The 16,066-nt window shown below is 38.8% G+C and overlaps 1 protein-coding gene across 11 annotated transcripts in view; it reads left to right on the top strand.

Moving 5' to 3' along the window:
• The window catches only part of SOX6 (SRY-box transcription factor 6), a 371,999-nt gene extending 360,002 nt beyond the window's left edge, over positions 1-11,997 (top strand). For 10 of the 11 annotated variants that reach the window (XM_059848934.1, XM_059848935.1, XM_059848937.1 and 7 more), the window contains one exon: positions 5,063-11,997. In XM_059848934.1, coding sequence (XP_059704917.1) covers positions 5,063-5,366 — 304 coding nt within the window. In that variant the 3' untranslated portion in view covers positions 5,367-11,997. Of the gene's footprint in view, positions 1-2,136; positions 2,188-5,062 lie in introns of all 11 variants that reach the window. The other variant, XM_059848940.1, reaches the window with a different exon arrangement.
• The last annotated feature ends 4,069 nt before the right edge of the window (positions 11,998-16,066 follow it).

Below are 16,066 nucleotides of genomic sequence, written 5' to 3'. Positions count from 1 at the left end.
AACATAAATATCACATAAAGCATCAGCTGGAACAGTTTTCCTAACTGACCTCACACCCCCATTATTTTTCCACTGTTTTGATGGAACAACATAAATCGTCCTTCAGAACTGTAGACGTGAGAGTTGAGATGCTGTTTCCTCTTCAGAGTGAAATAAGAGACAAATGTGGTTTTTCGGATTGAATATGCTCTGTGTTTACAGTAAATATTTCAGTGGAAGATAGAGAACAAAAGTACCAAATAGACTCCAATGAAATGTGCCAAGTGCTTCATACTGCTTGAAGTACTGCTGGGCTTTTTTTTTTTGGTGCCTTTTTTTTTTAAAGAACAAACCAATTAAAGTGGGAATGTGCACACCAAAATGGCAACAAAATATCATCACAGAATAAAAGGATGAGTAAGAGATGTGTGAAGAGTCAGATACACATTTAAAGCAGGTGGCTAAAAGAAATAGTAAAAAGCAAGGAAAAAAATTTATTTTTCATAATTGTATTTGCATTTTTCTTATACCAAATGTTCATTTATGTTTTAGGCAATCCAGTAAGGGTAATTCCTGCCAGAATCCCTTAGGTGAGCCACTGGCTAACATAGGATAATTCTGCTATGAGTAACACCCACCACCACAAACATGGAATTCTCCATGGCTCAAACTTTCTTGTTGCAACAGGCTCACACTACTCACTTCACTGAACCACAGTCTTTGAAAAACTTATTAAAATGCAAAAAGGGAGTTTAAAGAATTTCAAGATACAAACTAGACAGGATTTAAAATAAAATAGAGAAAAAGGCAAAGAATGGCTAGGTTCTGTTCTGATTTTTGAAGAAAAACCTCCACAGAATTGAATGAGAATGAAGATTTCTTGGAATAAATTGTCCAGGAAATTAATGTTTTCAGATAATTGTTATATATCTAATAGAACAAAATCTGTGAACTGACAAGTATTCTAAACAGCAGAGTGGAACTTGCAGCGTGTGTAGGCCTTCTATTGCATCCCTATATGAATGAATTTTGTTCCAAATGAGGCAGATAATATACAGAAATAATTCATGTTAAATGCAGAGTATGTTAAAAAATTGCTGCTTTCAATATAGGGGAAGCTGAATCTGGAGCCAGCTATGTCTTTAAAATAATTGAGTTATTTTTAATAGTAAAATTATTAATGGAACTTGTGAATGATACCTTCAGCATAAGTTAATCCCGAACAGACTTCAAGTGATTTACAATTTATCCTCAATAGTAGTTTTTTGTAATGCATAAATAAATGTGAGCTAACAAATGGATCATATATAAACCATAAATTCAGATATTTTAAGTTGAGTCTGTCTTTTGTTGCCTTGTCTTACAAAGATAATTCATAGCTCAGTCATTTTTACAGTCTAATACACTCTAAATAGAGGTATATGCTATATACATTTCTCTACAAAATGATGTAAGAGCAACTTTTTTTTCTCTGCTTTACCAGACTAAGATGTTTAGAATAAAGCCTTTATAGTGTTTATAACTACTGTACACACACAGTCTGAATGTTGCTAGGCTATGGTTTTGAATAAGTCTGTAATGTTATACTCCTGTAGCTTGAACTTAAAGCAAGTACACAATGGGTGCTTTTGTGAGATTTACTGTTATTTCATTCCTTATGGGAATGTAAGTTTCAGGGGTGTGTAACATATGAGCATTTTGCTTGATGCAATCAATTTCTGCTTCAGACATTTAAATAGCTGCCAGAAAATGGTTGGGAAGGGATCAGAAAACAATGGTCATTTACCAATTTAAATGTTTGGCTCGTTTGGCAAAAGTCAAAAGAGGAACATTCTCCAGAAAAATACTGAGAATAATAATGCCACAAATTTGTGAGCAGGTCAGTTTGGCTAAGAATTTTCGTGTTACTTACATTTTTATATTTACTTAAATAATTTGGGCCAAATCTTAAGCACCGGAGTGGACAGACAAGTTATCAGCGCTGGCAGAGCAGAGGAGAGTGATCCCTAGTAATTGTCTACATGAGGATTCCTTTGTCAAAGAGGAGATGGTGGGGACAGGAGTGGTTTGGATCCAGGGTAGGTAGAGATGTGCCACCATTCCTCATGGCTCTGAAGAGACCAGAAGATTAATGTTGCTTTCTGGAAATCTTAACAGGCAGAAAACTTCCATGTGCAACCGAGCTGAATTGTAACCTGTAGCTTGCAGGTAAAGTATGTTTTTATCTCCCCCCTCCAAGGTTCTATGATTGGGAAAACTCTAGCTAGAGACAATGATTAAATATGTGGAATTTAATGTAAAAAAAGGCTCCATTAAAATGAATGCGTATAAGATCTACAAATATAAGAAAACGTAATGACCAGAGTTGTAGCTTAGAAACTCCAACTCTTCCTTTCAGGGAGAGTAATGGGAATTTAAACAAATGCTCTGTTTTCCTCCCCACAAGAACTTAATTACTTAGGAAATGATAACCCTCATCTCTAGTAACATATGCCATCCACATAATTTGTGATATTTTAAAATAAGACTTTCTGGTAGTGTAGCAACTAGAGCAGAATTTACAGTGACAACCTGATCAGCTCTAAATAATAACAGGTATTAAATCAGGGGTAGGTGTCCAGTTACTGGGGGTGTGTAGGTGCCCATGTTTAAGTGCTAGCAAATTTTTTGCTAGCAAATGGGTAGCAATTTGAGACCCTTTCCAATTAGGTTGTACAGTTACCACATGTTTACAGTTCCACAGTGAGATATAGGTAATTTAAAGTTATTACCCAGCCAGCAGCAGGCATGCACAGCATGTCTGATTTTTGTTTAACATGTAAAAAAGGACTGCATTTATGAATGACAAATTCAGTAAGCCTTTAACTTTCCTGCTATACCAATGAAGTTCTTCGACAATTAGATGCATTCAGTAGCTTGCCATGCATTTGCCTGGTGGGCTCCCAAGTAAAAGTACCTCTGTGAATTTGGCTTCTTTATGCTCAGATGACCACCTCCATGTATACTTTGAAGTGGGTGGTACTTGGACAAGTGTACACGGTCCCACAGAAATGTGGATGTGCAGAAGAGTTCTGCTGACTGAGTTTTAAACATCAGGATTTCTCTGTCCTTTAGGCCTTAAAACTGATAACCATCACTTCATCAACATATGTCACAGCATTGTCTTAAGCAGACTTTTAAAATTGTTCTTACTGCTTGTAAAAAGACAATTTGCTTCTGAAAAAACACAAACCTTTTGGGGAGGGGAGGTATAGAGGTGGATATTGGTGTTCTGATTCTTAATGTCATCTGTAACACAGCAGCAGCTTTGGCTCAATCATTCTCTGAGTCAGTTCTACAACCTCTGTTACAGGAGTTGTAAAAACTTTTCTCAAAGCAACATTGGGCATTGATATTATCCTGTTCTTTGATGAACAATTGGTGATGTTTTGTTTTGTGACTTTATTTATTCTGAGAAATACCGGTGAGAGATTATTAGTTGGGCAGGTCAGAAAGAAGCAAGTGTGTACGGCCTGGTGACAACTACAAAGATTTTTTTGTTGACCATGTGTGGGTCTCTTTTTCCTTTGCTTTGTGGAAACATTCATTAATGTGAACATTTTCTGTGTCTAAAAGTTGTGGAGGAGATACTCGTGGGGTTTTAGCAGTAATAGCTTATACTCCTGAAAACATGCAATCCTAAACCAGGAATGTTCCCATGTGAGGTAGGTGTTCAATTTTATGGATAAAGTATTGAAAGATGTTTGCAGAAAATCACTTGCAAGCAAATACATTGGCTGAAAATTGTTTTCACAGAACATTTATCAGACCATTTAAAAAGTGAAAATTTAGTGAAAAATCCCAAGCTGTTTGTAAATCATCTGCAAATCATCATTTGCAAACAGGAGTATAATGACTGTGTCAAATGAATTACTGCGTTTCTGCTCGCTGCTAGCCAGGTGTACGAGACTTACACAACAGATGTTTGAATTTCTCAAGCTGTGCAAGAGTCAGGCTAGCAGTACCAGCCGTGGCAGGACTGCAAACTATTTCAGTGGTGTGTTACACAGGGTGCTCGTGGTTTCACTGTTCACTACCCAAACCCAAAGGAGTGCAGCTTCCCTGTAACTCTCTAGTGTGATATTTATCAAAATTAGAGTTTGATCAATGAACAATAAAGACTCGACATTTAGAGTTTTTAAAATAAGCTTAACATTATCTTCTGTATTGATTTAGCCAATGATTAGGAAATTGTGAGACTGGTTTATAAAATGTCCTTTTGAATTTAGCATGGAATGACATCGTGGTCAAGTTGCAGACTCCTTAGACTATTCAAACATACCTGACACTGTTTCTCCTGCTAAAATCTATGACAGTTCACTGTTACTGAGTCAATATTGCTCTAAAGAAGGTTGGGAATGCATTGAAATGTATGATTCTTTAAACAGATTATGCAAAACGGCACGTATGGTCAATAACTAGTCAATACAAAGTCAGCATCTTCCAGGGCAGATTTGTTTTCTTGTTTTTTCAAGTACTTGGCTTCAAAAGCCCCGTCTTACACATAAAATCCTGAAAAGCAAGTGGCATTCTGATGATGGATCCAAATAAAAATCAAAAGCCAGCAATCAAATGTCAAAAGAATGCCCAAGTGCTGTAGGAGTCTACTTGACACTTATACAGTAAATTAGATACTTCAGTTTCTGTCTGCTGTTTTAGGTAATCTGAGGTCCTCTCATTAACAGAAGCTCTTGCCATGAGTTTAGAGGGTTTAGATTTTGGATACATGGTGTCTAGAGTATCAGGCAGGCACGACAGGGTGCCTGAAGCCTTTTGATGGTCTCTGTCCAAGTGCCAGTTTGTGTTATGGTTTGAAGAAAGACGTAGAGTACATGAAAGGATGTCTGGTAGTGACTGCAAACACTTCAGTTCCCAGTTGTCCTTTGGGGGAGATAATGAACCAATACCATGGAGGACTCTGAGCCCAGAGGAATACATGGAGCCTTTCTAGAAAACCACCTGCTTTTCTTTCCTTTGGACTTGCAGAAGGTCTTCCCTCCTCTGCACGCAGGCAGTGACACTTCCCTCTTGTTTTCCCTTGCAGACAACAGCCTCAGATTCCAATCACCACGGGAACAGGAGTTGTGTACCCTGGTGCTATTACCATGGCGACCACCACGCCGTCCCCTCAGATGACATCAGATTGCTCCAGCACCTCTGCCAGCCCTGAGCCCAGCATCCCTGTCATCCAGAGCACTTATGGTATGAAGACGGACAGCGGAAGCCTTCCTGGGAATGAAATGATGAACGGAGAGGATGAAATAGAAATGTACGAGGACTATGAGGATGATCCCAAATCAGACTATAGTAGTGAAAACGAAGCCCATGAGGCAGTCAGTGCCAACTGAGGAGTGTTCACAGAATTAAAGTACTCAGACTCATTTGGGTTTTTTTGGGGTTTTTTTGAACAAAAGTTCTTAAAGAGCCTGCATGCATGTGTGGCTCCTACAGTTACATCAGCAGAATGGTCTTAAATGTTTCTTATCGTGTGAGACAGATTGTTTCCCTAATTTTTCATGAACTTGGGTTTTTTTTGTTTTTGTTTTGTTTTGTTTTTTTAATTTAGATGAAGACATAAATATCAGACATCAGGACTTGAGAACTTATATGAATCAATAGCTGTCTTACAAGTCTTACCTTTTGTCTTTTTCCGTTTGGATGCTGATAAAGGTTTAAGTTACTGTTTTAGATGGGGGTTATACATTCTCACTCAGGTATGCTGTGCCAGCCTACAGGTTGTGAATGTGTTTTTATTCTGGATTATTTTAGAAAACAAAAACTGCAGATTTCATATTGTGAAACAGAACAAGTCCGCAAGTGTGCACACCTGTGCATCATAGCTTGTCTTTAAAAAATAGTCTCTGAATTCCATTTTTTTTCCATATGTATAGCTGAACTTCTGATGTGCCAAACTTTTCATAACTTTTGAATCTTAACATTTAAACAAAAAAGTCTTAAATGAGACACTGTAAAGTCTTAGACAATCCTTTGGCATCTTAAAAAAAAAAAAAAAACTTATATATGAAACCTAATTTTTTTCCAGAATATGGTGAAGTACTCAGGAATCTGGAGACAGGATATTCTTAATTAGTGAACATGGTTGCCATAGTGCATGTGCCCAATTGCTTTGCCTCTTGATGTGCCATTAGTGTGAAATTTTAAGTAAGCACAAAAGAGCGATCACCAGCTATGGACAGGCCTGTCTTAGCAGTGTGAGGCCACCTCTGATTACATTCTCTACCCCTTTGCTTTTAACCCTTGCATTCAGTCTTAACACATTTTCTCTTAAATAATTTATTCATTCCAGAATGTCAAGGGTCCAAATACTTAATATTTATTTTTAAAAGTACAGTTGGTGGCATTACACTTACAATTCCTTATTGATATTTTAAAGAGCCTCTTCTTTCCCCCTCCCTAAATCACACAGGTATTTGAAAATAAAAGTGCACCTGCTACTAAAATGAACATGACCTTTATGAGTGAGAAATTCACTTGTTCCTCTAACACTGTATGTTCAAGGAGCACTTGGAAACACTCTGCTAGATGTATTGCAAAATAAAGTGAGTACTTTTATATGTACATAGAGTACAAATACCCCTAAAAATGTGTTTATAGTTATAAACCTCTACACTTAGTAAGGGCAAATGTAAAATCCAACCTGAGTTTACAGTCCACCACGCTGAATTTTTAGGGCCTGAGGAATCTGTGGCAAATCATGGCTCTGTACATCATGTTCCCATTGCCACCTGAAGGAACTGTGCTACCTTAAGTATTTATGCAGTGATTTATTTGTGAGACTCCAAGTGGGGGAGGGAGGGACACTCAAATATCTAATTGCAAAGGTGGGAAAATGGGTCATCAAAAATATTTATTGTATATTAGTCATGTGGGAACGTGACTCGTCAAGAGCTTTTGGATCTTTGGACGTAAGGTGCTATAGAAATTAAAACTTCTGTTTGTATTACTTCTAGAAACAATGCAATTGCTGGAGAAAATTCTGGGAAATATGCAAGATTCAATTCAAAGATTGTAAATCTGTTTGATTTCAAAGACAGAGGAGAAACTGCCTTTGTTTTTTCCCCTCATACTCTGCTCCTGTTCACAAAGAGATCACTGTATAAATACAGTTCCCATAGGCCTGAGGTGTAACTGTGCTGAAGATTCTCAACTCTTTTATTTGGATTTGGCTGTGTTCAGCACACTGGTGATAAATTCAGACTCGGGCTGAGGGGTACCAGGGGGCCTAAAGCAGCTCCTCTGGAAGTCTGGAGCATCTTCTCATGGAGCTGCACGGGTTTTCCTTTGGACAACGCAAGGAGCCTGTGTTAGTCTGGCTGTCCTTGTGCCTCCTGCTCTGCAGACACTCCTGTGAGCTGCAGTGGCAGGATGCCCTGTGGAGGAGCAGTCTCCTTGCTGACAGCCCCTCTGATCCCTGTCCTGTCAGAAACAGCCATTTTTGCCACTGTTGGAATCACGTTTCTATGTGAGAGAACGACCCCCCGAGACAAAGAGGATTGTTCAATTTACAGGACAATTTATAAAGATGATGGCATAGAAACACAATGGTCAAATTTCTCTGACCATTTTGTAATTTGGAACAAAAAAAAGCTATATTTTTAATATTTATTTAACTGTGTTCTGAGTCCATGTCTAATAAGCAATAAACTGGTCTAGCCAAGTCTTCAAAGGCATATGCTGTGTCATTAGCTGGTGAGCGTCCTCTTTAAGCTGGCTAAGGTACTGATAGAAAGTGGTTTTTTGTTCTTAAAATAGCTTGGGAATTTGAACTGGTTTTAATACATTCAGCTCAGATTGGGGGGAGGACATCATTATTTCATAGAAAAAAAAAAAAAGACTATTTATTAACGTCTTACATAATTCTCCAGTTAGAAGTATCTCTCCCTCCCCCCACGTCAATTTTTCTCTCTTGCTCTCTTTTTTTCCTGGTTTTGTTGCATAGGTAGAATGCTGTATTGCTAGCATTGTATTTTATGTAATTATTTTTTTGCACAAAGGCAAACATTTAGATTAGTTGGTTAATTTTTTTTTTTTTTTTTTAATTTTATGACCATGCCAAAATAATATTCTGCAGGCTTGTGGAGAACAAAGGACTGTTCTTTAGGACTGAAACTTGATTTTGCTTGTAGTACAAAAAAAAACACACACTCACAGATGTTGTTTCGTAAGTGTTATAAGCACTGGATATAAATGGTATTTTTTATCACTTCTGACTAATGTGAAACTGTTGTACGAAAACTACATGAACAAAAGTCATCTGTTTCGACTCGTGTGGGCCTGCCTCACAGTTGCCGGATTTGAGTCATTTTTATGTCTTGTTATTTCATTTATTTATGCAAAATACATGTATGTATGAATACTTTGTTTTAGCTCCAGCCCTGCCTCAATGCTGATGCTCTGTATGTTAAAGCCACATTCTCGAAAATGACTGGCTGTTCAGGAATCACCAGCTGGTAAAAATTGCATTTACTGGCTGGGGGAGTGGGAGGAACATATTTGAATCTGAATTGTGCCTATGAGCGTGTTATTCTATTTATTAGCCGACATTGGCTCTAAAATGTCAGTAGAAATCAAGGAAGGACAATCATAAGGATGAAACCCAACATTTTTACTTTATTAATCGGAGCTCAAAACAAAGTTTTTTGATGAATTTGCCATCTCATTTTAGATTTTTTTTTTTTAAATTGTGTAAATATAACATAGGAAATAGAATTTTATTTTTTGTTCATGGATACTTAGTGAAGTATAAGTTATGTATTTACTTTTGTTCTATATCAGTGTATGTTGGTCCATATTAAATGCTGACAAGTCACTGTACCTCATGTAGATGCTGAATTTACACCCGCAGTGTGAGCGCAGTATTGTGGACCTGTAGCTGGGACAGCAAGATGCCTCACTTGTGCTCTCTCTGATTTTTAATAGCATATTCCACAAACAGGGAACACTTTCTTCTTTTTTAGAAAGTTGATACATGAAACATGCCGAATTTTGGCTACATTTGATGGGAAACACAGTCTTCTGAATCCAAGTAAAACCAATGAGATATTTTACTTGACAAGAATGCCATTTGGAAGTCAAAAGCATATCCCTGAAAGATTAAAATGACTGAAATGGCCCTTGCAACACAGGCAAGATTCAGTGATATCAAACCCTTATGTTGTACCTCCATTTAATCACATTATTGTTACATTAGGCTATAACACCAGAGAAATTGTTCACACAATACACAAAGAGGATTCATGGAATTGCTTCTGAAGCTTTGTGTTTGAGGCCCCTTAGAAACTGACTGGAAAAATACCTCCATTCAGGAGCACTAATATAGTAATACTATTTTCTCTGTGAACACTTTATTTAATTAACAGATACAATATATTTTCTTTTGGAAAATTATTAAATACTTATCTTCAAGAGAAAGAGGCTCCCCAAAGAGTCTGGTACGAGCCAGAATTGTTCACTTCTTATTTTATAAAAATGGAAGAGAAAGGTCCCAAGGGAAACCATACTGCTTTCCAGGGTTTTTGTGCAGAAACAAGTCTGGAGAACTGGCCAGATTCTGGTCTGCCTGTATGTTTGGGCATCGCCATTTAGCTTGTGAAACCACCTGCTGAGCATTCACAGGATCCCGACACAGTGCTCCTAAATCAGTGCACTCAGGTGCAGGGGGAGGGAAAAGACAAGGGGATGGCTCTGGGATGGAAATGCAAACCCAACAGCAGCATTAGCCCCAATAAATACACCACCCTGGGCAAAGTGCACAGCAGCCAGCTGTGAGCAGCCTCTGCTTTGGATAAACACAACACAACCACCTCCCAGTGCCATGTAATCTCTGGGTTGGCTTTCTGCATTTTGGTTTCTGGCCACACAAAAGTCATGGCATTTCAAAATCATCTCCCAGCAACACATTCTGCAAGATTTAGACCCCATCCTCCCCCAGAAAAACACCTACCTACCTGCCTGACATGAAGCACGTTTGTGCTTCCACGGTGGTCACGAGGAGCAGTGCAGTGTTGGTGTCAAGTGGGGTGAGCTTTGCTGAGCCAGGGCCACAGTAAGAACAACTGCACTGGAGATGCAGCCAGCAGGATGTATGATAGAGTTCTTCATGTTTTTATGAGAAGTTAAGGAATGGCTTGGACCCCTCGGTGTTTTGCATGCTTTTTTAAGATTCAAGGTGGCACTTCAGCATGTTCTTTTAAAGGAATGATACTATATGACCCCATTTGATCATTTACAAAACGCTTTTTCCTTTAAAAGAAACGTCCAAACATTTTTTTTTGGTAAATCTGTGATTTTTCTCAGATCAAGCTACATTTTTGAAATGTAGCAATGCCCTGCTACAGAAGGAAAAAACAATGCATATGCAAATTCATTTCATTTTAATCCGACGCCCTTTGTTTACTACCAGAATTGTTGGAAATGGTGACAAAGAAGTGTTCTGAGATTTCACATGCTGGGTAAAAGGGGTAGGGTGGGGTGAACTGGGCTGAAGGAAAACTTATCAAATTGGTATTTATGGCAATATGAAAGCTATAAAGCAACTTAGTGACATGGCTTGCTTTGTAATTTCCGCTTTCTAAAAACCACAAGTGAGGTCCTTGGTGCTCTTGGAATATGGGGAATGTGCAAATATTTAACTGTTTGTATGCTGCACATTGCAGACCTGCTAGTGTGCATTCTCCGTTTGTCTTCCTTTGTCATTTGTGTTTTGCTTTCCAGAAAGCAATGTTGTTTTTTTTTTCTTGTACCTTTCTTCAGCTTGTAGCAAACTAGAATGCTTAGCATTTATGTTCATTCATTATTGTATTTCCCATGTAAAATTTTTTTTTATTACATTAAGACAAGCTTATAAGCTGTTACTACATAACTTATCTTACTGTAACTCTTATTTCCTGACATTGTAATTTGTTTGTGATGTATATTGTGAGATTGTACTCTATGTTAATTTAATCAGCACAATTCACTGACATGCTGGACTGACATGCTAGCTGCTGTTTCAAATTGTAAAGTTTGTGTAGAGCTGTTGGGACAACTGAGACTCTCTTGTCAAGGTACTATGCTTTGATTCCTATAGCAACACCGTGGGTGCAGCTCTTACTGGCGAGGGCTGCTTGTTTAACAGCCACTGGCTACTTAATGGGCAGGTTTTCTTTGTAGAAATTCTATATACAGTGCAGGTACCTACCTGGGCCCATGGCCGGTAATTATTTGGGCGTTTAGAGGAAAAACTAGTGTCTATTGCTGCTTTGAATATGTTTTAAAGTCTGAAAATGTAAATAGTTTATCAAAAAAAAAAAAATCTTGTACAGTCCAGTGTAAAGTTTTTAAATGAACTTAAAGGTTGCCATCACATCTCACACTCTCCTCTTGATACAGTAAAAAGAAAAAAAAAAAAAGAAAGAAAAAAGTTTGCTAAGGATATTGATTTAAGAAAAAAAAAATCTGTTCTCAGATTAAAAAAGAGAATAGTTATTCTTAGCTCTGCTTCATTGCATAAACAGACTTCTTGGATTTTGTTGTGCAGTATTGACGTGAGGTAAATTAAATATTAAATAATCTTTCAGTGGTACTTTTAAGAGTCTTCTCCTCCTCTGCCTCAGTTACTGATGGAAAAGACAAAATTGAAAGACACTGTCCATATACAGTATGTTCTGGTGTACGTTGGCACCTTACCTACATGTTTCGGGTGGGAGGGATTTTTTAAATTTTCTTTTTTTTTTTTTTTTTTTTTTTTTTTTTTTTTTTTTTGCACAAGGTGCTTTCCTGATATGTTAAACATGTCATCCTTGGGTGATACAGTATATGCCATGATGGGGGTTTAGACCCCTCAGGGGAGTGTCTATAAGACTGCCTATTTATGCTCATTTACCTCAAGACTGTCCTCTCTACCCTTAATCTATTCACCATCACTCCATCTTTTGTACTGCTGTTGACACTTACAAATTAAAGATAAATTTTGTTTTACGAGACGTGTGTGTGATTTCTTCTATGCATCCCTTATTCCTTTGAATGTAGAATTAAAGACTGACCATGATGATTTGATGAGAAAGTGCACCTAGGCCAGTTCAGCTGGCCTCCTGTAAATTTGGTGACTGAATTTTACTGCTCTCATGCTTTGCCCATGCCTTTCTAGTCTATGAAGGCATTTTTTCAGCCTCTGAAATCCATTAACACCATATGCTGTAAAAGACATGCATGATAACCAATCTAATTTGACAATGTTCACTGAATACTGTCAATTTTGTGTGCGGGAAATGCTGCTGGTAGCAACATAATCTCAGAAGGGTTTTTAGTGAGTAGAAATGAGACAAAACAGTTCTCATGTTTCCTCTTCTTTTGCCTTCCCCTTTGCCGCTGCATATAACTTTAAACAAACTAACCAAAGTTAAATAACAAAAAGCCTATAGTTGCCATATTGCCATGTCTGTAAATTGCTGCCATTGGTGTGTTGTGATTGGTTTCTGACTTAGCAATTAGTCATGGTTCTCACAGGAAAATAATAAATTACATTGTACTGGAGCAGAAATGGAACAGAGTCTTTTGGTTGTCCATGACATCAGATTCTAGCCAAGTTTCAGCTGGTGCACAAACCACCCTGAAACATCCCAGTGGGACAGAATCCTTTCTTCCTTGGAGAGAGCATCATACCTGGACTTCCTAAAAATGACATTCTGCACTGTGAACCTGTGTGGTGGAATACTTCAAAGTCAACAGTGGATGGTAATGAGGAGTCTGACCAGTGTGATATAGTGGAGAAATACATAAATATTGACTTGTGCAATTTAATTCAATTTATTTCCTCTGTTCCCCCCCCACATACCTGTTGCCATGTGATTTTTCTCCTTTTTCTTACCAGAACCTGCAGCTGTGAGGACTGATCAGTAATCTGGAGCACACTGGTGCTGTCAGCTGGGTTGTTACACGAGTACAATGAAAAGCAAACCAAGCAAGGGCTACAAAAGGTCACTGCTTTCTGCAGCAGGAAGGCACAAACTGTTCATGTGACATCCCTAGGTGTCAATCAAAAAAAAAATGTTCATGTGACATCTCTAGACGTCAGTCTAAAAAAAATGTGCACTAACTGCCACGCAGGACAGGGGGCTGTCTCCACATGTACAGCACTCTTCTGGACAAGGCCGTGTGTTGGGGGCTAACCCGTACAGCAAGAGCAGCACACTGCTTTTTCCTGGTGCTGGGGAGAGCAGCACCTCTGACCAACTTGCTGCAACAAATAAAATAAATAAGCTCCTAATTTACCACGGTTATTCCAGCCATCACAGGAGGAGGGCCCTACTGCACTGGAAGCACCAAAGAAGGGACAGAGCACAACAAATACGGGAACTGAGGTGCCCCTGCTGCTCTGGTCCTTTCTCCTGCTCTCAGCTGTTTCTCCCTCTGGCTGAGCACAAACTCTGCTCACCAGCTGCAGGTTCCCTGGGAGCCCTCAGGATGGCTGCAGTTTGGGGTTTTCGAGATTCCAAGGTAGGGCACGAGCCTGTCTCCCTGCTGGGATTTTCCCGTGGTGATTAACTGCTACCACGGTAGCCCAACAGCAGCAGTTCATACGGATTGGGAGGAGGAGGAAAAAGTAGCTGTTGATTTATATCTTTAATATATGGTTTATAATAGAAAATATGAGCTCCAGGTTGTGTCTCTGAGCAGTTAATGACCAGCTGGGTTAAGGGCCTTCAAATACTGCCATTGGTCATTGGCTGCCAGGAAGTATCCTTCCTGTCATCTGTTATTCCTTAATTGTACCAGGACCCACTAGAGCAGAGGACTGTTAAATCTGTGGATTAATTGGAATCTGACCCTCAGTGAGTTCTAATAATATCAAGGCCGTTTCAGGTTAGCACTGGTCTCCTTGACATGACAGTCCATAACAAACTTCTTCTGAGCTGTTCTGCTTTGTATTAATGCCTGCTGGATGACTGACACACTAAACCATAATTGCCCTGTAGAAATCACTGTGGTCAGCTGTATTAAGGACTACTTAGGGACAATTTAATTTACTTTGACACCACAAAGTTTAAAAGCTTCTCTAACTTCTATTAAAACCTCTTGGACTTTTGGTTGCTTTTGTATTTCATCAGCAAAGGATCACTAGATAAGAAAAAAGGTTATTATTACAGCTTTAAATAATGCTCCTCAAATAATCAATTTGTAAAAGAAAAGCATGTTGATTATTTGGGTCTTTTTTTTTGCCACTCTTCTGGACTCTCAAGATGTGTGAAGAAACCAGGCAGGTATATTAATTTAGGCTTCAAAAGTGGGATGTGAGCTCAAAACTTGCAAGCATTAAGTGTAAGCCCCCGACTCTTGCATTACTTCCATAACTTCCAACTTTAATTTTATTAATAGGGTACCTCACACTTCAGATGCATGACCAACCTTTCTTTTAAGTCAGGCCACAGGGATTGTATTTCAAAATCAGAAAATAGAGATATTCTGCTATGATCCAGAGCTGTGCAGCAGAACCCTAGCCTACAAGACTCTGCAATCACCAAGTGGAAAGGTATCTCTGTCACTAAACCCCCATGATGGCTAATAATTTCTTTTTAGCTACTGTGTGTTCACAACTAATCAATCACAAATAGGTTACAAAATTGAAAACACAGTTACTGCCTTACTGGATTAGACTCCCAGTCCTCCTAGCCCAGAAGGTTTATGTTCCACTGTTGCAACAGGAGATAACAGCTAATGAGAGCATCTGAGCCTGGCCAACATCTGCATCTCATTCTCATGTTCCTCAGCACTTACAGTAATTGTCTTGGGCTATTAATGTGTACAACCCTTTCCCAGCCAGGAAGACAGGCTGGTATTTTGGAGGATGAAGTGGCTGAGGGCAAACGAATGGTTAAGTTTGCATCCCAATGAACAGCCTTGATAAGGAGTTTTGCAACAGCCCTATTTATTCTTTTTAATGGAAGAAAATCAGGGAAAACGGTCAGTTTATGTTCAACTGAATTGCAAAGTCCCTTGTATGATCCAAAACACTTAGAATGATAAACTCCTCTCAATTTTTGCAGGATCTGGTTAAAACTTAACTGACTTAATTCAGAAAATCTGGAGATCATAGATTTTAATGATCAAATTACTCAATCACAATGAAATATCTTTTATTCAAACATCAGGAAATCCACACTTGATTGCAGACTTAGTTAATTCCACTAGAATAGCTGCAGCTGCTGGAAAACCAAAGGCTAAGTGCTGGAGAGGGAAAAAGAAATCCCCCCAAATCCACCCACCCACCCAAAAAGAAATGCAAGTCTTTTGCCACGTGTTGAGAGATCATGCAGGGAAAAGAGCTTTTGGAAAAACCTTTAGGTACAAGATACCTCTTTTGTGGAGTGTTACTGTAGAAACTAGAAAGTTCTTCTGGTTTTGACAACTACAATATGGGTTGGAAGAAAAAAGTGAGGCAAAGTTAGTTTATATGATCTGTCAGCTTCTCCTGTGAACAGAACCTGCATAACCCCCTAACACTTCTGTGACTTTATAAAATACCAGGTACAGGAGGGAAGCACCAGCTATCCTAGCAGCTTTAGATTATTCTAAGGAAAAAAAGGTCTTATTTCAGGGAAAATGAATAAATATGAATATTCACACAATGTTATTGTGCTGAGCTGCAATAGTCTGTGCTAAGAATGGCACCACTTCCCTTCTTCTCTGTATACAAGAGTGAATGTGCAATAGTTCCTAAAAGATTAATGGCTCTTTTCTTCTGTGATAGATGGTTTAGTGCTCATTTGCTGTACTTGCAATTCATCAGTTATTTAAGGTGGCCCTCTAAAATTACAAAATTATGGGAAAATTAATATAACCCTTAGAAATCACCAGCTGCTCCCAGCCCTCCATGGGGAAGACTGCTGAGTTGGTCATTAGGTTGATCTTAGTGCAGCCCATGGCAACAGGGCTGAGGGCAAGGGCTGTTGCATCCCTCACAGCCCTGTGTCCTCTGTGGGGACAGGGCTGCCACCCCTCCAGACCCCCAGCTGCCCTGTGCTCTCCCTGCCCACCACCATTCCTTCTG

The sequence above is a fragment of the Haemorhous mexicanus genome, chromosome 6, assembly GCF_027477595.1.
Source record: "Haemorhous mexicanus isolate bHaeMex1 chromosome 6, bHaeMex1.pri, whole genome shotgun sequence".
Taxonomy (NCBI): domain Eukaryota; kingdom Metazoa; phylum Chordata; class Aves; order Passeriformes; family Fringillidae; genus Haemorhous; species Haemorhous mexicanus.
The sequence above is the reverse complement of the archived record's forward strand: the minus strand, read 5'-3'. Positions and strand labels throughout refer to the sequence as shown.